The sequence below is a fragment of the Lutra lutra genome, chromosome 17, assembly GCF_902655055.1.
Source record: "Lutra lutra chromosome 17, mLutLut1.2, whole genome shotgun sequence".
In the NCBI taxonomy this organism is placed as follows: domain Eukaryota; kingdom Metazoa; phylum Chordata; class Mammalia; order Carnivora; family Mustelidae; genus Lutra; species Lutra lutra.
Window position 1 is genome coordinate 47,501,298 of NC_062294.1, and position 22,644 is coordinate 47,523,941.

The 22,644-nt window shown below is 59.8% G+C and overlaps 2 protein-coding genes across 2 annotated transcripts; one reads left to right on the forward strand and one right to left on the reverse strand.

Moving 5' to 3' along the window:
- Positions 1-150: 150 nt before the first annotated feature.
- On the forward strand, positions 151-18,875 carry BCKDHA (branched chain keto acid dehydrogenase E1 subunit alpha). Its single transcript, XM_047712048.1, has 9 exons — positions 151-305; positions 8,157-8,339; positions 8,443-8,529; positions 12,137-12,245; positions 15,165-15,326; positions 16,856-17,062; positions 17,277-17,418; positions 17,649-17,820; positions 18,368-18,875. Exons 1-9 carry the CDS (start codon positions 201-203, stop codon positions 18,536-18,538), a joined length of 1,338 nt encoding a protein of 445 aa, XP_047568004.1. The 5' UTR covers positions 151-200; the 3' UTR covers positions 18,539-18,875.
- A 370-nt stretch (positions 18,876-19,245) lies between these two features.
- B3GNT8 (UDP-GlcNAc:betaGal beta-1,3-N-acetylglucosaminyltransferase 8) lies at positions 19,246-21,216 on the reverse strand. Its single transcript, XM_047712049.1, has 2 exons — positions 21,058-21,216; positions 19,246-20,676 (listed from the first exon to the last, which is right to left on the reverse strand). The coding sequence occupies exon 2, from the start codon at positions 20,642-20,644 to the stop codon at positions 19,451-19,453; it is 1,194 nt and encodes a 397-aa protein (XP_047568005.1). The 5' UTR covers positions 20,645-20,676; positions 21,058-21,216; the 3' UTR covers positions 19,246-19,450.
- Between the last annotated feature and the right edge of the window lie 1,428 nt (positions 21,217-22,644).

Here is a 22,644-nt window from a genome sequence, read left to right on the forward strand (position 1 = left end):
AACAACTAAGATGAGGCGGTCAGAGTGATTTTGGAAAGCTAGATTGTTTGGCCCTCCCATACCTGTGCCCTAGAGACCGCAGGATTAGTAGCTTGTGGTTTCTTGGCAGGGCGGTGCTAGTAGTTGAATCAGGTTCATAAAGGGGCAGCCCCCAGCCTAGTTGAGGAGAGGGGCGGAGCGCTGTGGGGTTGTTAGCCAAAATGGCGGTGGCGGCTGCGGCAGCGAGAGTCTGGGGCTCAAGTCGAGGCTTGGGCCAGGCTGGCCTGCTCCTGCGGCGGTCTGGGGCTCGGGGCCTGGCTAGATCTGTGAGTACCTGGGGAAGTTTTCCCTGAGGGAAAATAGGGATGTCAACACCGTCTTCCCATGGGGGGTCTGTGCAGGGAGTGAAGAGGGGGCTGTCGCAGAAGGGACAGGGGCTGAGAGGACTACTCGGAGAGGACACTCGGGAAGGACTTCCACTTCCTCAGGAGAGAAGTGAGGCAGCTCCTTCGTGGGCCCGGAGGGAGGGAGACAATTTGGGGAGAGGGAAGGGATTCCTTTTTAGTTGCTACTCATCCCCACGGGAGGCCGCGTGGACCCGGGACACGGGAGGAAGGCGAAACATTTCCTCGCAGGCATTGGAGAGTGAAACTGCCCAAGGGAGAGACTTTCTTCTTGGTAAAGATTCCCTCTGCCCCTTCAAAAAGGAGGAAAAAAAGAGAAAGGGTTCTCCGGCGCGGGCTTTTAAAGTGTCCTGCATTTCTTTGTTCCTTTATTGATGTTCTGATTTTAAAATGAGTTGCGTAACAAAGTCGTTTGATCTTGTGTCCTGGATCGAATGTCAGAAAAAGGACCTTGTCTGTTTCGGTCACTCAACAGAGGAGATAAGGTATACAAATTTGCTGGGGAAAAGAGCTAGAGAGGTCCAGGCGGAGAAGCACCTTGCCCACATTTCTGAGTAACATTTGAGAAATGCCTAATTCTTTTTTTTTTTTTTAAGATTTTATTTATTTATTTGAGAGCGAGTGAAATAGGGAGGTTGAGGGAGCATGAGCTGGGTTGAGTGGCAGAGAGAGAGAAGCAGACTCCCTGCTGAGCAAGGAGCCCGGTTTGGGGCTTGATCCTAGGACTCCGTCCTGACCTGATTGGAATGCAGCCGCTTAAGCGAAGGCAGATGCTTAACTGAATGAGACACCCAGGTGCCCCCAAGAAATGCTTAATTCTTATCAAAAGGGTCAGAATCCTCTTGGGTTGATGCTGCTAACAGTAAGTTCACACAGCAGAAGTCTAGCTGGAAGTTTGATTAGAGGGAGAGAGGCACTGGGCTGTGGAAGAGCCATGAACTTAAATTTCACAGACCAGAGAGAATGGTGTTCCGGAAGGTGAGTTCATATCCCTGCTGCTTTCCAGCTATGTGGCCTTGGGCAAAGGACTGCTCCTCTGGACCTCTACAGAGGGGTGCATTTTCCTCTTTTTAAAATGCTAACTGACTACCTTGTAGGGTTGTAGTAAAATTAAAAAATGTAAAGTGAGAACTGGACCTGATATTCGATAAGAGCAATAGGAGTGTTGGTCACTGTTGAAAGTAAGGGTGGAGGGAAGGGACAGAAACTGACCTTGGAGATCAGAAGAAAAAAGGAGGTGACCTTGGCAGGACCTGGATTGGTGAAGGCCCTTGGAAGGAAGGAAAACTGTCCAGATCTCCTGGGGTTGAGTCTGGCCCTCCGATCCCTAATCCTTTAGGAAAGAAAGATATAATCTGTAGGAGGACACTCTATGTAAGGAGAGAAGCAGGGGAGGAGGGTGAAGAGGGTGGGCCCGGCATAAGGAGAGGGGACATAGATAGGAAAAGGAGACACTTGAAGCAGGTAATTCTGGAAAGATTTCTGGAGGAGGCTGGGGGTGGGGCAGCTTCCTGTGTTTGGGCTGTTCTTTGTGGCTGTTTTTGGAGCAATCAGATCCTATGCGGCTGATCCTAGTCCCAAGAGTCCATTGGCTGGGCCTGTGGGGCGGGAGGTGGGTAGGGCAGAAAGCAGGGAAAGGTCATTTATGGCTGATTAAATCTGCTTCATTCCAGGCTCAGACTCCCTGCTGCTTTTCCCTCTTGACTCTCCTCCTTCATTTTTTTGGTGGGTGATGTGAAAGGGAGATTTTTTTGGAGGGAGTCTTTCATAGTATTTATGTTTTATTTGTGCATTTAAAATTTTATGCATTGATTTATTTGACAGAGAGAGGACACAAGCAGAGGGAGCAGCAGGCAGAGAGAGAAGGAGAAGCAGGCTCTCCACTGAGCAGGGAGCCTGATTGATGCAAGGCTCAGTCCTAGGACCCTGGGACCATGACCTGAGCCAAAGGCAGCTTCTCTCTCTCTCTCTTTTTTTTTTTTTTTAAAGATTTTATTTATTTATTTATTTGACAGACAGATATCACAAGTAGGCAGAGAGGCAGGCAGAGATAGAGGAGGAAGCAGGCTCCCTGGTGAGCAGGGAGCCTGATTTGGGGCTCGATCCCAGAACCCTGGGATCATGACCTGAGTCGAAGGCAGAGGCTTTAATCCACTGAGCCACCCAGGGGCTCCCTGAAGGCAGCTTCTTAATCAACTGAGCAGCTCAGGAGTCCCTATTTGTGTATTTTTAAGTTTATGTATTTGTATAGTCCTTGCTTGCTTTTCTCCACTTTTATTACTCTCACTTGTTTTTTTTTTTAATTTTTTTAATTTTTAAAGTAATCTCTATACCTAATGTGGCTCTTGAACTCACAACCCAGAAATCATGAGTTGAATGCTCTATCCACTGAACAGCCTGGCATCCTTCTCCCACTTGTATTTTCTAAGATTAAAAAGGAGACCATTTTTGAGAGAAGGGAAAGAGTAGTGGGATTTAGTCAAACAATATTTTAAACAATTTTTTCTGTTGTTGTTTATTTGACAGAAAGAGAGAGACAGAGAGAGAGAGGAAACACAAGCAGGGGGAGTGGGAAAGGGAGAAGCAGGCTTCCAGCTGAGCAGGGAGCCTGATTCGGGGGCTTGATCCCAGGACTCTGGGATCATGACCTGAGCTGAAGGCAGACACTTAATTGATTGAGCCACCCAGGCGCCTTCTAGTCAAAGAAGATTACAGACCAGGATCTGTCCGCTAGAACATTCTGCAGTAGTGATGATGTGCTAGGTCTGTGCTGCCCAGCACAGTAGCCACTTGAGTACACTTGGTTACTGAGCTCTCAGAGTGATCAGTATGGCCCAGGAACTGAAGTTTTCATTTTATTTAATTTTAATCAGTTTAGATAGCCGCAGGTGGCTGGTGGCTGCCATATTGGATGGTGGTGCAGGGCCAAGTGCAGAGATCTGCTTTGGGGGAGGGTGGAGGGGCTGTGTTGCACCTGACAGGTGGGTGGTTGGGGGAAAGGCTTGGGCTGCCTGACTTCATCTCTGCCTGCTTGCCTCTCTTTTCACCGTGTTCCTGTTGCTCAGGAGGTGTTTGTCTGATTCCCCTGCCTCCGGGCAAGGTGATAGCAGACATTTTACTGCTCAGGGAGAAGAGGAGAGAGGAAACTTAACTGTCAGGGAGTCCTGAGCTGGTTTCTCAGCCACCACCCCAAGAAGCAAGAGGGACCCCAGCCAAGTCACTTCACTTCTGTGAGCCTAGCAGGTGGGGTGACTTGAGTCCCTCCTCTGGGAGGGAGGAAACACCTAGAGCTCGTTCTGTGTGGATCATCAGCGATGTTGTTTTTCTGACTGTCGGGGCCCCAGGGCCCCATGTGCCGTCTCCAGGCGGCGGTGCCCAGTGTGCGTGGAGGCATGAATGGAGATGGGCATTGCTTATCTCCTCACCATATGGGTCCATTGCCCTCTTGGCTGGTGGCTTGAGGTCCAAGGCCTCATTTTTCACCTCAGGAAGCACTTAGGAGTTATGTCACCAACTCACTCCATTATTCTAATACAGCCACACTGCAAGGTACTGGCAGTTTTCTCCTATCATGAGTGGGGAAACTGAGGCCTGGGGAGGTGAGGTCTGAACTGGGACTTCTGGACCGTAAAGCCCAGTGTATTTCCATAGTACCAGGCTGCTAGGAGAAGCAGTAGGGCTTCAGTTCAAGTCTTGCAACATCGTGCTTGGTCTGGTCTTGGCGGTCTGGTCCTGGAGTGTATCAGCAGCTTCTGCTTGGGGCCTTAGGGGCTGATGAGAAGCTGGGGGGGGGGGCGCGCCCCAGCCCCCACCACGCCTTTCCTTCCCTGCCCTTCAGCCCCGTGGGCCCCTTTGCCCTCCCTTGAATGAGCTCCTTCTACCTAGAGGCCTTTGTGGGAATATGATCCTTTAGGTGTCAGCTGACCGGCCGCTTCCTGGGAGAAGCATTCCTGACCAGTGTCCATCTGTAAAACGGGGACAGCGATGGCACTTCCCTCAGAGAGATGTGAAGATGAAAGCAAATGGTCCTTAGGAGGCACTTGTCCAGAGTACTCGGTAGGATCTCAAGAAGTGGGGAGGCTATATACAGTTTTTCTCCTGGGACAGTAAGTCTGGGGTGGTCAGAAAGGGTGTCCTCCCTCAGGACTTCCCGTTAGCGGTGCCCTGGGCCGCATCGTGCTTGCCAGAGCGCCCGTGTTCCATGGCCTTCACGATACAGAGGACTCAGTCCGTTGGCAGCATCCACAGAACCGTCCACGGCCAGACCACCCCTTTCTCTCCAGCCTCCTTGGGCAGCTCTGTACAAGTCACTCCCCCTCCCCAGCCCCCAGGCCTGAAGTGAGACGGTCCTGCAGTCTCCATGGGTTCAGAGAAGGTGGGGAAGCGCATGGTATCAGCTCTCCTTCCTAATGTGTTGCAGCCTTATTTGTTCTCTGCTCTCTCCTCTCACCTTCGCCTTGCTGGTTGCCGGGGACTGGTGCCTTCCTCCCCCAGCCTCTGCCTGCCTCGCCCCTGCTGGTTCAGCAGGCCTCGGTGTAACTCCCCCTTCTCCAGAAAGCTTTCCCTCCTGTTCCCTCTGATGCTGGTCGCAGAAGATCCCCCTAAAGCCATCTCACCCTGGGCCTGTGGAGTAGCAGTTCTCGTCCTTTCCACAAGGGGACACTGGTTCAGGGAGACCTGGTGGCGTTGCTGGATAGGGACAGAGTCCCAACCAAGCCTTTTAGCTGGAGTCCCTTCTCCTCCCCCGCCTAGTGGGCGCCCACCTGGCGCCTGCTGCAGCCTGTAACCCGCGTGTTCGTTGTTGGTCACCTGGCCACCCCTCTCATCTTCAGCCAGTTTAGGGCCCAGTGGGATGCCATTCAGTAGCTACCTGCTGGAGTCCACTCTGAGGGGAGTCTTAATTAACCTTGTGGCCAGAGGGAGTGGCTCCACAGGGGGCCAGGCACCGAGTACCTGCTGGGCCATGCGACCCTCCAGAGCAGGCCTCTGTTTCCTGTGTGGCTGGAGCCAGGCTTTGTGCGGCCATTGTAAGTTAAAGTTACGGGCCACCACCGCAAACCTACCCCCTCCTCCCCTTAGTCGGAAGAAAAAGAGGGTGGAGTCGCATCCTTCCTTAGACCATTCTACACTCCTCCCCCCGGGGGGGGGGCATTTCCTCTGGGCTGGCCACTCACCCAGTCAGCACAGTAGCCTTGGGGTCTGCACCCCAGCATCACAGGCCCAGGAAGGAAGTCCTCCCCCTCCTCCCCACAAGGCAAGGCCAATGTGAGGTGTGCCAGGGTGCCCCGATGGCCGCTGCTCAGCCTCCAGAGGCAGGCAGAGCCCTGTCCTGACAGCCTAGTCTCTTCTCAGCCCTGTGACCTCGTCCTCTGCCCCCTGCCAGCCCCGAACCCCCAGCCGGCCTGTTCTACCGCCTGCTGTTACTGTCCAGGGTGCCCTGCTGCCAGACCTTCTCCCCAGCTCTTCCTTGTCCTCTTCCCGAAGGGCCAGCCATTTTCTGTTTCCCATTTCACACCCTTCCAAGGTTTTGGGGTGGTTTTTCTTTCTACCAAGTTTTGAGCTCATGAATGCGTCCCATCCATGTGCTTTGTGTCCCTCGTGGCAGGAACTTTCTGTCTCAGCCCTGTGCAGCCTTTCTACACATGAGGAAATTTGCAGGCACAGGGCATTTTGCAAAGAGCCATGTGGTGAGCTCATATTCTGGCACCCACATCAGTCGGCTTCCAAGGCCAGCAACCCCACACACTCATCCCTCCGTCCCTTTGGTAATGGCCTGCCAAGTGCCTGCTGTGGTGAGAATCGAGCCCAGCGTGCTCCCTGCCCTCCCCGAGCTTGTGATCTGTGTGGGAGGCAGACACAGACTGCCGATCCTGGGGGTGGGGGACAGAAAGGTCCGGCCAGTGTGGGTGCTCAGGAGGGGGGTGTGTGGGCGACCTGAGTTCAGTGGCTTCCCTCACAAGTGGGAGAAGTCTGCCGCTGTGGTCACGCCTGGACCTGCCCTGCCGTGGGGAGTGTCGTTTCCTTTATTTCCTCACAGCCACAGACACAGATAAACGCCCCCGTGCTCACACTTCCCCCTGGATGCTTGGCTGCTCTGCCAGGCAATTCAAGGACGGGGAGTGGGGTGCACACCGAGCACCTGAGGGGTGTTGGGGAGCCAGCCCGTTGCTTGTTGAGTTCCTCCTGGAGACAAAGCCGTGATCCCCGTAGATGGGCGGGCAGAAGCTGGGTCAGCCATGGCAGCTGGGGGGACGAGCAGGGCTTTGGGGTCTGCTTGTCAGCCCGGCCTGCTTTGGAAGCTGACTGACCTGTTTGTAGCTGTGGTGCAGGTGATGTTACCCCCAGTATCTCTGCTTCCTCCCTCCTCAGGCCGGAGCAGGCAGGCTGAGGACCCAGTGATATCGTGGGTGCAGAGCTCCGCCGGCAGCTGGACAGGGCTTGCTTAAGGGGAGCACTGGCAGTGCTGAGACGAGGTCAAGGTTGAGAAATGGGGTTGGCACCCAGAGGCTGCCCAGTGGACTTTTCCCCGGGTTTTCCCTGCCAGCAGAGGGGGTGCCATGCCTGCCAACCCCCAGGGCTCCTCTGGCCATCCAACGTCTTCCAGTTTCCACAAGTGACATCCCATCCCTCGCTTTCTGTCTTTGGTGTGTTCTGTGACCCCGGCCTCCAGGGCTCCTTCCCTGACCCCCAGCTTCCCTCTTGCTCTCAGCTTGCTTCCTTGGGAAGGCTGGCTCCTTCCCATTCGCCCATGCTCAAGGCTTCTCTTGGGCAAGGATGGATCAGCCCCAGCCTCAGCCGCACTTGCTTGGCCTCCAGCTTCTTCAGTGGGCAGCAGTGACAGATGTCTTGCTTCTCTTAGGTCCCCAGAACCCGGCTCGGGGCTCGGAACAAAGCAGGTGCTCAAATATTTGTTGAAGGAGTCTCTGGACCTGGAGGGGTGGGGGTTGGGACAGGAGCACCGAGGCTATCAAAGCATGGAAGTTTGCTGCGGGGAGAGGGGAACAGACGGTCAATAAAGAGATGGGTGTAGCCGTGTGGTGGTGGCAGAAGTGACCGTTGACATTTCCTGAGCGTTTGTCCTATGACTTCCAAGTACTCTGTTAACCAGTTTTGTGTGCAGGATGTTGTTCAAGCCTCACGACACTTCCACGAGGTGGTTTCCCTTTTACAGACGAGAAAGAGGCAGCTGGCAGAGGGGGAGTCACTCTCCTCTGGTCACCTAGCAAGGGATTTGAACCCAGGCAGGCTGACACCTAAGACCCCAGAGACTTCCTTGATCCTGGGTGGCCACCCTGTTTGTGTGGGGGCAGTGAAGAGCCCATCCAGCCGGCTGGAGGGTACTGAGGGCGGGTGAGCCTGTGGTGGCAGTGGGTGATCGTGAATGGGGGTATCTGGTCAGACTGGAGAGGCTTTGAATGCCAGGGTGAGGCATCGGGGCCTCTAACAGAACAGCTCCCGGTTCTTGAGCCAACTGACCGCTGCTCCACAGGGTGTTTAATCTTTACAGCCTCCTTGTGCGATAGATGGTATCTGCCCCCCAGTTTTACAGATGAGGAACGGAGACGCAGAGGAGTTCTGGTGACTTGCCCAAGGTCACACATGAAGAAAGCGGTGGAGCTGAGATCCGTACTCAGTGTGTCAGGCCACAGGGCCCACTGGGGTCCGGGGGGCATAACTACCAGGCCATACTGCCTGCCGCCCTGAGGTCAAGCCAGGAAAGCCTCTGCTGCTCCTGACATGAGCACCCCCGCCCCCACACTCCTCTCTCCCTAGCTCCCCCAGAGACAGGAGCAGCAGCACTTCCCGTCCCTGGATGACAAGCCTCAGTTCCCGGGGGCCTCGGCGGAGTTCATAGACAAGCTAGAATTCATCCAGCCCAATGTCATCTCTGGGATCCCCGTCTACCGCGTCATGGACCGGCAGGGCCAGATCATCAACCCCAGCGAGGATCCCCACGTGAGAGGCCCTCTCCTTCCCCCACTGTGTCTCCCATGCCTGGGCTCCTTGTCTGTCTCCTCTCTGGTCCCAACTGCCCCGCGTCTGTCTGCTCCGCCCGCAGCTGCCCCAGGAGAAGGTGCTCAAGCTGTACAGGAGCATGACTCTGCTCAACACCATGGACCGCATCCTCTACGAGTCCCAGCGCCAGGTGCGTGCGCTTGGCCTGGGGAAGGGGGTTCCTTAGGTCGCCCTGCCTGTGTTCGAGCCAGAAGATGACTCTTGGGCGGGGGAGGTCCTTTGTCTTGGGGTCCTCAGAGTCCTTGAGGTTCTCAAGGATAGAGAACATTGGAGGAGAAGTGTGGGACGGGTGCTGCCCGAGGGCGGAAGCATGGACCAGATCCTCCCATGCTCCTGGCCGGGGGCGTGTCTGTGCTGGGGGCGATCCGGCAGGAAGACCTGACGGGCTTTCCCCTGGGGAGCTCCCAGTCCCAAGAAACCAGGGTGCCCCTCTGTGCTTCCTGGGCGCCTGCATCACACGGACTGTGAGCCTCAGCCGTGTTTGTGGCCGCGGACAGAGACCTGGTCAGAGCAGTGTCAACAAAGAGGCAATTTATGGACTCGGGTAACTTCACTTTCAGAGGGTCCTGTTTCAGGTGTGACCGGATCCCAGGAGCTCAGTGTTATCAGACCTGTTTCTCTCACTGGGTGTCTTTTCCAGGCTCTCGGCTTCCTGCATCTGGCAGGTCTAGGCTCCAGGATAGGTGGCGGAGAGAGAATCAGGGCCCAGGCTCCAGGGCAGGACTTTACAACCCAAGTCTTCATTCTGCCATTTTGTAGCTGTTCCCTGGGGGAGTCGCTTCATTTGTCAGGTTTTCCGGTTGCCTTAAGGACTGCCAGTGGCATATGTCATGGCCTTAGGAAGAACGACACTGGTGTTTAGCCAGCATGCGGTAAATACTAGCTATCATAATCCTGCCAGGCTCACAACCTTTTTGCTTAGCAGCGGAAAGAGAATGTCTGCTCCCTGAGGTTCTAGCAAAGGCCAGGGCTAATGCTCTCGGTCTGGGCTTTGGTCACAGACCCTGCCTTCAGCCAGCCCCTGGCCAGGAGAACCATTTGCCATCCCTAGGATCCAAGAGAGCAGTGGAATCCATTCCTCCCAGGGCCCAGGGTTCCTGTGGGAAAGTTGGGCAACGGGCCTTTGGGTGCCCACGGCACCTGCTGGGTCAGGAGTAGGGATGGGCCTGAGAATCAAGCCCCCAGGCCATCCTGTGGACTAAAGCATGAAGCCCCCTGGCCTATGAGACAGTACTGAGCAGACTCCCACGCACAGGACACTACCTCTGGGTTTTCCAACTTAGGGTTGTACCTCTACCCCGAAACTTGCCCAGAAACTTCCCTTGGCCCCCGTACCCCACAGGGGCAGGCTTGGCCTTTCCTCTTCCCCTATCCCCCATTCCCCTGTGGCCTGGGCTCTCTGCTCCCCTCTCTGCAGCCTTACCGCCAAGGCCGGGCCACCCCTCCCCTGCTCTTGACATGCCTGGGCTCCTCCCTGCCCGAGTTGACTGTGCTGACGGGAGCTTTGGAATCCCAGAGAGGCAGGTCTGGTCACAGCCGGGACTTCGGACAACGATTTCGCCCGGCTTTGCCTCAGTTTCTTCGGTATGCTAAAAAGTGGGGATAGCACGGTAGGGGTAGGAATTCTGTGAGGTCCAGCTCACAAAGCGCCTTGTCCCCTGGCTGAGGAGACCAGTAGGATCAGAGCAGACCTCAGTAAGATCCACTCCTGTGTCAAGGCTCAGCTTATATTAGCCAGGCTTCTGCCCAGCTCTAAGTAACAGACCTCCCCCAGGTGCCCCCCAAATCCTAACAGAAACCAATGCAGTTGCATAAACAGATTAGGAGGGCTTTTAATCTTGCATAGAGGAAATCTGAAAATGGGGTGTGGGGCTAGCATGGTGGCCCCATGATGTCACTGGATACCCATCTTCGGCTTCTAGCTTCGAGGGTCCTTCATGAGCCAAATGGCCACCGGAGTTACCTCCATCATGCCGCATTCCAGGCAGAAAGTGGAAGGAAGGTGGCAGGTCAGACATGGCATGTCCCAGCTATCTCCTCATGCCCACCGTTCTAGAGCTTTGCAGGCAGTCCCGCCCAGTAGCGTCTGAGACACTGCATGCGGTGCTCCCAGCTGCAAGGAGGCCGAAATGTGGTCTTTCCACGTGGGCAGCTGGTGCCTGTGGAATGTGATCTCGGTTAGCAAGCACAAAGAGGGGTAGGATACTGGGTAGGCGACCAGTGACCTCTGCCTTGAGCCGAGTCCTGTTTCCTGGGTAGGAGGCCTCTCCAGCTCCTCCCCACACCCCCTCGACAGCCCTCCCAGGCCTCCAGCGCCCAGCATCAGCCCATGTGGCTGTGGGAGGTCAATTAACTTTTAATTGTCTCCCAACTTAGAAGAAAGCTTTATTCATCTAGTTCTCCCACCATGACAGCCTGGGCTGCAGAACACATGAGGACTGGGCAGGGGGCATCCCTCAGATACTGACCGCTCTCTCACTTTATGCATGGTGCCGGGGAGCTTAGTTCTGGCTGTGTGCCAGGGGTGCCGCAGCTACCCGGCCAGACTTCACCTCTTAGCCCCAGATCTACTTGGCTTCTTGCCTTGGCTGTCCCACACCAAGTTCAGCCTGTCCAGACTTGACCTTGGCATCTTCCTCTCTCGAGCCATTTCTCAGCGGAGGGTGCCGCCATTCACCCAGCTGCCCAAGCTGGAGACCTACATCTCCTCCCTGTCTCCATTCTCCCCCTCGCATTACTTTCTCCCGTCTACTTTACTTTGTCCCTCCCTGTTTAGTTAGAAATCCATTCTGCTGCTCAGCACCATGCCAGGAGCCTAGATTTCCTGCATTTCTGCTTCACCATCGTGGGCGAGTTGGCTTTCATCCCACATGTGTTGCCTCATTTTCGCAAGATGGCTGCCACAGGTCCAGCCTCCCAGCGGTGTGCCATGCGGAAGAAGGGCTGGGGGCAACTACACTCATCTCTTTTATCAGGAAAGCCAGAGCAGATTTCCACTTAAGTCTCTGGCTGGAACTGTGTCTGTGGCCACCTCTGGCTATAAGGGAGATTGGGAGAATGTTTGGCTTTTCCAGGCTCTAGAGTTGGGGGGCTCAGGAGAAGGGAGTCGGCCAGGGCGTCGGTGTGGCCAGGGTCTGCCGCTCCTTGGCACTTTGACTCTGCTTAAGCCTCTCCCCTCCGCTTCTCTGCCTGCCTCCTGCCGTGACAAGGCCCAGCTACCACCCCTCTTGCCTGGTGGGCTGCACTTAGTCCTGTCGCCACCATCCATTTCCCACATGACAGCCAGAGAGCTGTTCCTGAACTGTCGCTCTGGGAACAGCTGTAGGCGTAGTTCTCAAGGTAAAGTCCTGTTGCGTCGTTCACGGCCTTACTGGGTATCGCCTCTCCGCCTGGTCTGTCCCCACCCCTCCCACTTTCTGCCCCAGCCATTCTGGCCTCGACTGTTCTCTCTCCATGGAAACCTGCATTTCCCCCAGCTTTGCCCGGCTCAGGCGTTTCTCCTTGCTACCCCTCTGCGGTGGGCTGCAAACACATGTCGGCCTCCCGCCACACAGCCCCGGCTCTGCCTCTCACCGATCAGCAGTTCCTCCGGGAAGGTGGGAACCCTGGCCTGGCCTGGCCCAGGAAGTGTGTCTGGGATGAGTGAAGTCTCCAGAAGCTGGACAGTTATCTGGATGGTTGCCTGTCATTGCCCAGCATAACAGAGCCCGGGCCCCTGGGCCCTCCTGCACCCCCAGGGCCGGATCTCCTTCTACATGACCAACTATGGCGAGGAGGGGACGCATGTGGGCAGCGCAGCGGCGCTAGACAACACGGATCTGGTGTTTGGCCAGTACCGGGAGGCAGGTATGTCTGCTGTGTTGGCCTGCGTCTGTGGTCCCCGTGGAAGCAGGTCAGGCCGGGTCCCTCTGGGCAGTTAGGGGAGGCCCGTGTTAGCTACTCCGGATGCTCTTCTAGGAGCAGTGTGATGCCAGGGAGGATTAAGGAACTGCAGAGGGAGCTTTCTGAGCAAAAAAGGGCCAAGCCAGGTCCAGGGGTATGTGGCAGCAGGCTTCCTCCATCTGGAGGCCAGGCAGGCAGGCTCATAGAGAAGAGTCTGTGCTCGGGCCGCTCCGTGCTCTGCCGGCTGCCACTGTCAAGTTCGGGTCAAATTGCTTCCCTTCTGTGAGCCTCTGCTCTGTGATCGCCAACACAGAGCTGCTGATGGCACCGTGACCCCGGCACTGTGACCCCTGTGGCACGGCAGCATGCAGTCAGGGTAGGCCTGGCCTCAGGGGCCCCACATGGGGACCCCATCCAGAGAGTGGGGCTCCCCTGGCCTCTCTGGGCTCTGTGTCCTTCAGGGAGCAGAGCAAACAGGAGGCCCTGGCAGTGGCAGCCGGGGCTGGCCCCTTCTGAGTGAGGGAGTGACAGGACGGAAGGTGTGAAGCAGGTCGATGAGCATGGAGGAGTGACTGGGTAAGGGCTGTGGAGGGGAGTCACGGGGCAGGGGACACAAAGCCCGCAGCACAGGGTCTGGCACTGGGTAAGTACTCCAAGTTGGAGGCAATATGCCCCGGCGTGGGGGGAGCGTTGGTGGTGGTGGCTCTTACCTGGGACAGCTCTTCAGCAGCGGGCAGGCTGGCTGGGCAGGCAGCGTGGCATTCCTGTCTGCTCCTGTCCCTGTCCCCCACGCTGTCTGGGGACAGACGTCCTGTGTATTGGGTGTCCCCAGACACTGAGCTGTGGGCCCCTGCTGGATTTGCTGAGCACCTCCCACCTCCCGCTTGTTTTTGCGGAAGGGGCCTCTGGTGAGGACTCCGGGGCGGGCAAGCGAGGGGGGTGCAGCCGTGGGCAGCCACCGGGCTCTCCACACAGTGGGGGTGGGGGGCTGGCCCTGGATGCCCTGCAGGAGGGAGCCCTACCGTGCCAAGGCCCCTGCAGAAGGCAGCCTGCGTCTGGGCAGCCGCGAGGGGTGGGAGCCACGGAGACCTGTGGCCGGCCTCGCTGAGGCAGCTGCTCCCCTCTCTCAGTCCCCGTCTTTGGGGTGCGGAGAACAAGGGCGCTTGGAGCAGTAGCTAGCCCCCCTCCCAGCCGAGCTCTTCCAGGCCCTGGTGCTGTGCTAAGTGCTGGATACCTGCTTTTGCCTGCCCTGATCCACGGGAAGGAGCCTCCCAACAGCCACGTTTCTTGTCTGAGCCGGGCGGCAGGCAGCCCAGAAGGTTCTGGCCCAGGGTGCAGGCCACGAGCCTCCTGAGGGGTGGAGCCCTCTGTTGTGCTGCCCACACAGGGCCATTAGGTGTAAACCAAGGGTGTACGTGGCCTGCTGGCCCTGGCACTGGCAGGAAGGGACCCTCACCAGGGAGCTCACGGGCAGCACGTTCCCACCTAGAGCAGTAGTTGCCATGGGGCCTGCGGTTTTCCGGGGCGTCAGGCCTGCCTGGGCCCAGGACTCCTGGCTCTGCCTGTGGCTTCTTGCGCTGTGAAGAAGCCCCCCCCCCATGGCCCTCCATCCCGCATCAACCTGGGCACCCTGTCTTTGGTCTGTGTTATGTACTGTGTGGCCACCCTGTGAGTATGTGTGGGTGACAGGAAACCCCACGTCTAGTTCTGTGGAAGGCGAAGGCTGCCGTCCCGTCCAGCACCCCTCACCCCAACTGCCACTTCAGGTGCGTGCTTGGGACCCGACTGTCGGGGCAGTGCTCACCGTGGGTGGGGTGTCTTGGCGGTGGCACCCCGTTAGCTGGTAAACACCCCCCCAGCCCCGCTGTAGCCCCAGTCATGAAGGGTGAGCTCTGTGTGGCCCCCTGCACCCCACCCACCACCTTACGGTGTGACCTCGAGCTGGCTCTGGGAGCTCTCCCACCTCAGTTTCCCCATCTGTAAATGGGGAGAATAAGCTCCCTCAGGGGTCGTGAGGATTAAGTTAATCTCTGGAAGGTGCTCCAAAGAAAGGCGCCCGGCCCCAAGTATTGTATCCATATTGCAGTCCTTCAGGGAGCGTGGGCACAGCCGGCACAAAAGGTGGCTGGTGTGCAGTGGGACCCTGGTTACATCATCACGTGAAGGAAGAGCTCCCCAGTGAAGGGGGAGGTCTGGAAATGCCTGCACCAGCCAGCTGCTGCCCTGCAGTGCTCAGGTTCTGGGTGCTTCCACGGGCGTCCTTGAACCCCCAGCGCGGCCCCTCGGCTGTGGGCGTGACGATCATCCCCCAACGAGAGCGGGTTGTTGCTCATCCCAGGACCACCTTGACCCCGTCCTGTCCGACTCAGCAGGCCAGGCCCCCTTCACCCAGAGCACTTCTGTGTGGTGGCAAGGTTTGGTTGGAAGAAAGGGTAGTACAGCCATAAGCAGGTTCAAATATCATCTCTCTAGTTCAGAAGTCGTGGGCTAGCGGCCTGTACTTTTATTTGGTTCCTGTAACGATTTTGGAAGTAACGTAGGAGTTGAAACATCGATAGTTTCTCATTAAAAAAAAAAAAGAAAAAAGCCAGATTTTGCCACTTTTTGAAGAACCGAGCCATGAACCATCGGGTGTCTCTGAGCAGCTGGGGTGTTTGGAACAAGGCCTCCCTTTCGGGACAGGCCCGAGTTCTGTGTGTCCCCCCCCCCCGCCCCGCCCCGTGAGCCTCTGAATCTGCCTCGCCTTCCCGACTCCAGTTCCTGTCTGGACCCACGGGGACATGGAGCCCAGGCGGCAGGGGCCTTGCCCTGGGATGGCCAGGGGTCACTCTGACCCCGCGCCAGCCGCAGGCTCACGCGCACCCCGCCTCCCCCCGCCTGCAGGTGTGCTCATGTACCGGGACTACCCCCTGGAGCTGTTCATGGCCCAGTGCTACGGCAACGTGAGCGACCTGGGCAAGGGCCGCCAGATGCCCGTGCACTACGGCTGCAGGGAGCGCCACTTCGTCACCATCTCGTCTCCACTGGCCACGCAGATCCCGCAGGGTGAGGACTCCCTGGCGCGGCCCAGCCCTTCTCCGTCCTTGCCCTTCTGGGGGCTCCCGGGGGAGGGGGTGCCGGGCTCGAGACTTTCCAAGCACCGACACTTCTCTTCTGGGAGTCTCCAGAGGAGGGTTCTGGTTTGGCAGGCTGGGGCTGGCATGACCATGCTCTGGTTTCCCGACCTGCTGGTCCTGTTAGTCTGCTCACCGACAGGGCGATTGCGCGCGACTGAGCGGGAACCAGCTTCTTGCAAAGGGTCCCTGGGCAGAGCTGGGTTCCTGCCCCCGACCCTGCTCTCCCTCAGTCCTCGGAGTCTGACTCCACTGAAGCTTACTCTGGAAGCCCAGTCCCTAGAGCAGTGAGAGTCACTTTGCTCAAAAGTGATCGCTTAGGGAGCAGAGCCCTTGGGCCAGGCCCACACCCACACGGCACGGAGACCCCAGAACCTGCCCTCACTCCCTGCCCTCTGGGCCTGCGGTCCAGTCATGGGCCAGCCGGGCTCCGGCTGTCTCTGACCCCGGGTGGCCGAGAGTCATGCGTTACCGCGTCCGTGGGGCTGAGCAGCGGGCTGGTCGCTGGCCCATCTGTGTGCCTTAGCTCGCTTACTCCAGGTGCCTGGAATAAGGCGCCGTTGGCACCTCTGAGGTGGGAGGCGGGCAGGGCAGCTTTGTGAGAGGAGGTGGCATGTTCCCTGAGGGTAGGTGGGATTTCCAGAAGGCTGGGCCCTGGTCCCTCACCCTCCGTTTGAGTGACTGTTAGGCCTCTTGGCTGGCAGACATTGGAATCCCTGCTATGTGGGCGCCGTGCTGGGCGCAGTGAGCAAGAGACAGATGCCTTAGTCCTCCTCTGTGTGGAGGACACAGGCAGGAAGCATGCGGGGGGGGGGGGGGAGAGCATGGGGAACAGATGAGGCGGGAGCAGCCCTGCAGGGACGGAGAGGGAGTTGCAGTGATGGAGGAAGGTAGGGGGTTGTGTCACAGGTGACATTTCTTACAGATCAGAAGGAGCCAGGGAGGGCGCCACGTGGGGTCTTGAGGCAAGTGCGTGCTAGACAGCTTGAGGGTTGGGAGCCTGTGGCAGGCGTGGAACCAGGGCGGGAGGCCAGGAGGGGCTCGGCGGTGGCGGGGAAGGCTGTGGATCCAGAGGAGGCTGAGGGCAGTGGGAGCCGCGGGGGAGAGAGGTGCCAGCCGGAATGGCAGCCTGGTTCACATTTTAACCGGCCTCTGGCTGTCCCTGGGCAACGGGTTGGGGGTGGGAGGAACAGGAGGCCAGTGAGGAGGCTGCTGGGAGCTCAGGCAAGGTGACCGGGTGAGCAGACCGATGGGAAGGAGGCCGGGGGACATGGGGTCAGATTCTGGCAGAGTTTTGAGGGTGGAAGAGGGGAGGGGAGCAGCTGGAGTCAGGGGAGTCACCATCGGCCAGGGGTTGGGGGCTGAGAGCGGGGCAGGGGTGCTGGAGTGAGAGGACAGAGCCGGGTGGGGGGAGCATGCAGTTTTGCTCCTGCTCACCCCCTCCTCCCCCCCCCCCCGCAGCGGTGGGGGCGGCCTATGCGGCCAAGCGGGCCGACGCCAACAGGGTTGTCATCTGCTACTTCGGGGAAGGGGCCGCCAGTGAGGGAGACGCACATGCTGGCTTCAACTTTGCCGCTACCCTCGAGTGCCCAATCATCTTCTTCTGCCGGAACAATGGCTATGCCATCTCCACGCCCACCTCAGAGCAGTACCGCGGGGATGGCATTGGTAGGGGCCCAGTGGGCTGCTCCCCAGTCTGCGTGCTTGCCTCCCCACCCCCCGCAGTCCTTTCCCTGCCATGTCTGTAGCCGGGGGTCACAGGAACACTGCCTTGCCTGCTCCCTCTCCCCCCTCCCCTTTCTCTGCTCATTGTCCTCATCTGAGCTCGCCCCCGCCCCATGCCCAACCTGCCTCTCTGTCCCTGACCTGGCTCTCCCCACAGCTGCCCGAGGCCCGGGCTACGGCATCCTGTCCATCCGCGTGGACGGCAATGATGTGTTTGCTGTGTACAACGCCACCAAGGAGGCCCGGCGGCGGGCTGTGGCTGAGAACCAGCCCTTCCTCATCGAGGCCATGACCTACAGGTGCTTGCCTCCCCCATTCCCCCTGTGGCCTTGACCCCATCTTCCCTGCATGGGTCACTGTCCCCAGAATATGACCCCAGAATATGACCCCGTCCCTTTTATTGGATACTCACGTTGGATCCCCTTTGTGGCCTCTATTCCATTGCCACCCCTTCTCCCCTAGTCCTTGCCCTCCCTCCTAATCCACCGCAGGGGGCTCCTGCCTGACCGTGGGTCCCCTCTGCCTGCAGGATCGGGCACCACAGCACTAGTGATGACAGCTCGGCCTACCGCTCGGTAGACGAGGTCAACTACTGGGACAAGCAGGACCACCCCATCTCCCGGCTGCGCCACTACCTGCAGAGCCAGGGCTGGTGGGACGACGAGCAGGAGAAGGCCTGGAGGAAGCAGTCCCGCAAGAAGGTGGGGGCCTCTCTCTGCTGGAAGGCCATGCCCCAGGGGGCGTGGTCCGGCATAGTGTGTGGTGGAAAAACCTGGAAGGACTGGGGTACACGGAGCTCAGAGACCTGGGCATAGCCCAGCAGGGTCTTGCTGTAGCCCGTGGTGCCAGGCTGCCTGGGCACGAGCCTTTGCGGGGTCCTAGCTGTGTCCTCGGCAGGGACATGCCGGGATCCTCGTCAGGGGCTGTGCGAGGGGTAGGTGCCTTAGTCCGTGTGCAATGAGTGTCCCACTTTTCCTCAGCCTGGAGCTGGGGCAGTGCGCCCTGTGGGAAGAGCTGCCCTGGCCCGGGCCCTCCCTCTGGCCTCGGTTTCCTCACGTCTGAATGGCTGCTGCCTGGTCCCGCCCCACCGATCCCTGCATTTAGTGCAGTGCCAGACTGCGTGGGGCACGAGGGGATCCTCTCACCCCTGCCCATCCTCTCTTCTGTGCCCAGATGGGAACCCCGGCCGGGGTCCCAGAGGTGCGGGGTCGGGGGCCAGCTGCGTGCCTACTGTCCCCCCTCCCCCAGGTGATGGAGGCCTTCGAGCAGGCGGAGCGGAAGCCAAAGCCCAGCCCCAGCCTGCTCTTCTCTGACGTGTACCAGGAGATGCCCGCCCAGCTCCGCAAGCAGCAGGAGGCCCTGGCCCGGCACCTCCAGACCTACGGGGAGCACTACCCTCTGGATCACTTTGAGAAGTGAGGCCTGCTCATCCCCGACCTCCACCTCAACCACCCCGAGGGGCAGCCCCACTCTGAGGGGCCCAGGGAGCAGCGGGGCACCACCCTCCTCCCGCAGTCTGCTCCCTCCACACTACTGGGGCCAGGGCTCCAGCCCCCATCCCCACTCCTCCAGGCTGTTACCTGGTGGGGCTTGGTCAACCCCTTCTCGCCTGTTACAGTGCCTTCTCCCAGGGGGCTGGGCCGGGGCGCCTCCAGGACTAGAAGCCCCTCCGGGTGGGCGTGGTGGGTCAGCCTGTGAAGTCACTTCCTCAGTGAGAAGGGGTCAGCAGGTGGCCAATAAACTCTCTTGGCTCGTACCCCCCGCTGGTCTGTTTCCTGGACTTTGGGAGGTGGGAGGAGAGCCTGGCCTGGCTGGTTTGGGATCACCCCTTGTTTCACAATCCCCCCACCCCCAAATAAAGAAGTCCAGGCCATTGAGACATGTACTTCTCCGGGTAACTCTAGCAAGCTGGAGGATGGTGGGGGGGTGTCCTCCCAAGTCAGTCTCCTGTTCTCCCCGCCCTTAGGTGGGACAAGGCTGCTGTTCAGCAAAGTGACCAGGAGGTCACCAGAGCTGGCCCTGCCCAGTAAGTGGGGGGAGGGTGTCCACTGTGAAGGCCAGGGTGCAGCTGCGCTCACTCTGTCAACTCCTCTGGGGCCCCACGGGCACAAAGATGACTCCGGGTCTCAGAGTGGGGGGTGGGGTGCATATTTTTCAAAAACAAGAAGTAGATAAAAACAGTCTGTCACCTCCTGCTGCCCAGCCCCCTCGCCTGGGAGGACCAAGGAGGGGCTCAGGCAGTCACAATTCTAGGTTTTCTCCCTCCCACGGAGGCCTGGGAGAGGTGATGTCCAGGTCCGCCCTCCTCCCTCTCCCCAGCTCCCCCACAGCTCAGCACTGGAACTGGGGGTCCTGCAGCTGCTTCCAGAGCCGAATGCTGTTCTGGGGGCTGAGGGGCTGCACCAGCAGCAAGTCCCGGAAGGTGCAGGGGTCAGCTCTTTGGTCTGCTGGCCAGGCTGTGCGGAAGCCTTTGTGATCCCTGGGGGCCAGGCCCAGGGCACGGAAGCACAGGCCAGTGTAGACGTCGTCGAAGGGGAAGGGGGCCACACGGGCCGCCGCCTGCAGCAGCCAGGGGGCCAGGCGCCCGGCGATGACATAGCCACCCCCACTTGCGTAGGCTGGGTAGTGACCTTTAAAGAAGGACTGGGGCACATAGAAGGGCCCTCTAGGCTTCCGGAGGGGCTTGGCCTGGGTGAAGACCTCCCCCATGTAGAGGCCTCGGGCCCAGCTGGGCGGCAGTCCCCGCAGGTGCTCCAGGAGGGCTGGTGTGCGCACGAAGGCGTCATCTGGAGCCTGCAGCACGAAGCTCACGCCCGGGCAGTGCTCGCCCAGCCAGGCCAGCAGCAGCAAGTCTTTGAGTGTCCGATTGAAGGGGACGTCGAGGAAGTCCCAGAGCAGCAGGTCACCGTAGCGGCGGCTCTCCCAGGCCACCAGCGAGCTCAGGTCAGGCCCCCCCTCACCCTCGGGAGACCCCAGCAGGAAGAGCAGCCGGACTCCCGGAGCCGGGCCGCCCCACGTCTCCCTCACGGCCTGCCGTTCCGCAAAGCGCCCCGGTTCCGACTTCACAGCCAGCAGCAGGTAGGGCACGTTGGTGCCTGAGCAGCCGGCCACTTGGCCACTGCCACTCCCAGGCTGCCAGGGTGGGAAGCTCCGGCAGGCCGCCGACAGCAGGAAGCGGCGGAGGCCTTTAGGGTAGGACTTGAAGTCTGGGATTTCGGCGGCCGCGGCAGCCCCCCAAGCCTGGCAGCCGCCTGCCTCTGCACTGTCCCCACCGGGCAGGGACCCCAGCCGCCACTGCTGCTGGTTCCAGTAAGCCGAGGGCAGCGGGCCGGTGTGGCCCAGACGGGCAGAGAGGTTAGCGGGCAGGGTGGGCTCGGGGCTGGCGGGTGTGGGGCCTGGTGGGGTGTCTTGGGGTCCCTGGTAGGCTTTGCTGAGCTGAGACTCGGATGTCCACTCGATGTACACCTTGAGGCCCAGGAGCGTGAGCAGCGCTGACAGGCAGAGAAGGCACTTGGGGCAGCGCATGACCCAGCCCAGGGAAGGTGTGGCCACGGGAGCTGCAAAGGAGCCACAGAGGCCTTTGGGGTGCAGGGATGGGCGCCAGCAGTCCCTGCCGGGCCCTGTAACCGCTTCTCTCAGCCCCAGCGCTTAAACCGGCTCCCTGCCCAGGACACAGCTCTTCCCTATTCCTGGAGCTCGCAACACTGTTCAGTTCTTCTGCTCGCTGCTCTTTCTGCCCGGCCCAGCCCATTCCATGGACCTATTCCGCAGCCCCACCCCAGGGACCGGGGCCTTGGCCATTCCAGCCCCCCTTCATCCCCTCAACGGGAGTCAAAATCGTAGGGTCCGTCCTTTCACCTTCTAGAACCCAGCCTCCCTCCTCCCCACAATCCTCACCCCAGGGAAAGGGGGCCAGGGACCTGCTCCCTCCTCTTTACCTCTGGGTCCAGCTCCCGCCCGCGCGGCGTCCGGGGGCTCGGGTCAGGCCCTCCCTCGCTCCCTCCCTTCTGCCCCAGCCCGAGTGGCGGTGCTGTAGTCGGAGCCCTGCCCAGCCAGTCCGGAGGGGCGGGGAGGGGCGGGGAGGGAGGCCGCCAGGGCCCCAGGGGCCGGGAGGGGCTGGGGCGGGGCCGAGGGAGAAGGGACGGGAGGGGATGGGAGAGGAGGCCAGGAGGCCGACCTGAGGGATGGGGCTCTGGCGTGTTGGGGCTGGTTTTTTGGTGAGACAGCGGAAAGGTGCAGGGGTGGCCAGAGACAGACAGGACCGAGCGAGGCGTGGCAGGGAGAGCCAGGGGCCTGGGAGAGTCTGAGGGAGGGTGAGGCTGAGGGGCCAGGCCCGAGTCCTGGGTGGGCAGTATGGCGAGGTGGCCCAGGGACAGGCAGAGTCCCAAAGTGGCAGAGCTGGGTAGGGAGGTTGGGGGGGGGGTGCGGGCTGGCACTGGGCCGAGGAGGCAGTGGTGAATGTGCTGAGGGGATGGGTGGGCAGTGCCCGAGCTGGGCTGTGTCGTAGCCGCTGGAGTTAGGGTGGGGGTGGGGAAGGGGCTGGTGGAGAGGAGAGACTGACTGGGTGGGGGGGGGGGGAGGAGAGTTGGGGGAGACCTCTGGGGCAGGCAGGGGAAGGGAGAGGAGGGACGGAGGAGGAGGAGATGGCTGCAGGAAGAGAGGGGGAGGAGTGGTGTGGAGTTGGGGCAATGCCCGTGCCCCATGCCCCATGCAGGAGGAGAGAGAAGTTAGAGGCAGATGGGCGACCTGTGGGGTGGGGCTGAGAAGGGCTTCTGCAGAGCCAGAGCCAGGGTAGAGCGGGAGGGGACAAGACAGAAGGCGGGGGGGGGGGGGTGCCAAGCTGGAGGCTAGTGGAGGTGGGGAGGGCATGGGGGGGGCCTCAAGCTGAGCTGACCCCCCCACCTCCTCTGCCCCCTTTGGTGCCTGGTGTTTGCCTTGTGGGGGTGGGGATCCGTCCCTTCCCCCGGCTTCCCCCAACCCCAGCCCTTCTGGACCTCTGGGACAGGAGAGGGTGTCCGGTGTCCGCCTGTGTTTGAGTCTCTGCCCCTGGGGCCCCTCCTGCTGGGGTGATGTCAGCTGTTTGGGGAGGTGGGCAGGCGGGGCCTCCTTATCCCTGACCTCTTGGAACCTTGGGGTGAGACCAGGGGCCCCACTGAGCCGGGCCTGACCCCCTTAGCTCCATCCTGGGTTGGAAGGACGGTCTGGACCATCTCATCCTTGGCACCTTGTCTGTCAGCAATGGCTGATTTATCTGTCCAGAGCTGACTTCCAACCTGAGTCTGAGAGACGGAGCCCGTGGGAGCAGCTGGAGGAAGAGCATGCAGAGTGCGTGTTGGGTGTTAATGCACCAGAAGTGAGGGGGCAGGGCTGGCTAGGGGCCCCGGGGTGGGACCCTCAGCACCCGGGAGGGGTCTCCCAGTCTCCCCCTCCCGCTTCCACCCTGGAGCTCCCCCGGCTCCTCTCACTTCTCCCAGGGGTGCCAACACTGCTCCTCCTGGGGGTGGTTGGAAATCTCAGGGTGCGGG

Coding starts and splice junctions, on each gene's coding strand:
- B3GNT8 (XM_047712049.1), bottom strand. CDS start 20,644: ATGCGCTGCCCCAAGTGCCTTCTCTGCCTGTCAGCGCTGCTCACGCTC.
- BCKDHA (XM_047712048.1), top strand. CDS start 201: ATGGCGGTGGCGGCTGCGGCAGCGAGAGTCTGGGGCTCAAGTCGAGGC. Junction 8,530..12,136: donor TCTACGAGTCCCAGCGCCAG/GTGCGTGCGCTT, acceptor CTGCACCCCCAG/GGCCGGATCTCCTTCTACAT. Junction 17,063..17,276: donor GTACCGCGGGGATGGCATTG/GTAGGGGCCCAG, acceptor CTCTCCCCACAG/CTGCCCGAGGCCCGGGCTAC.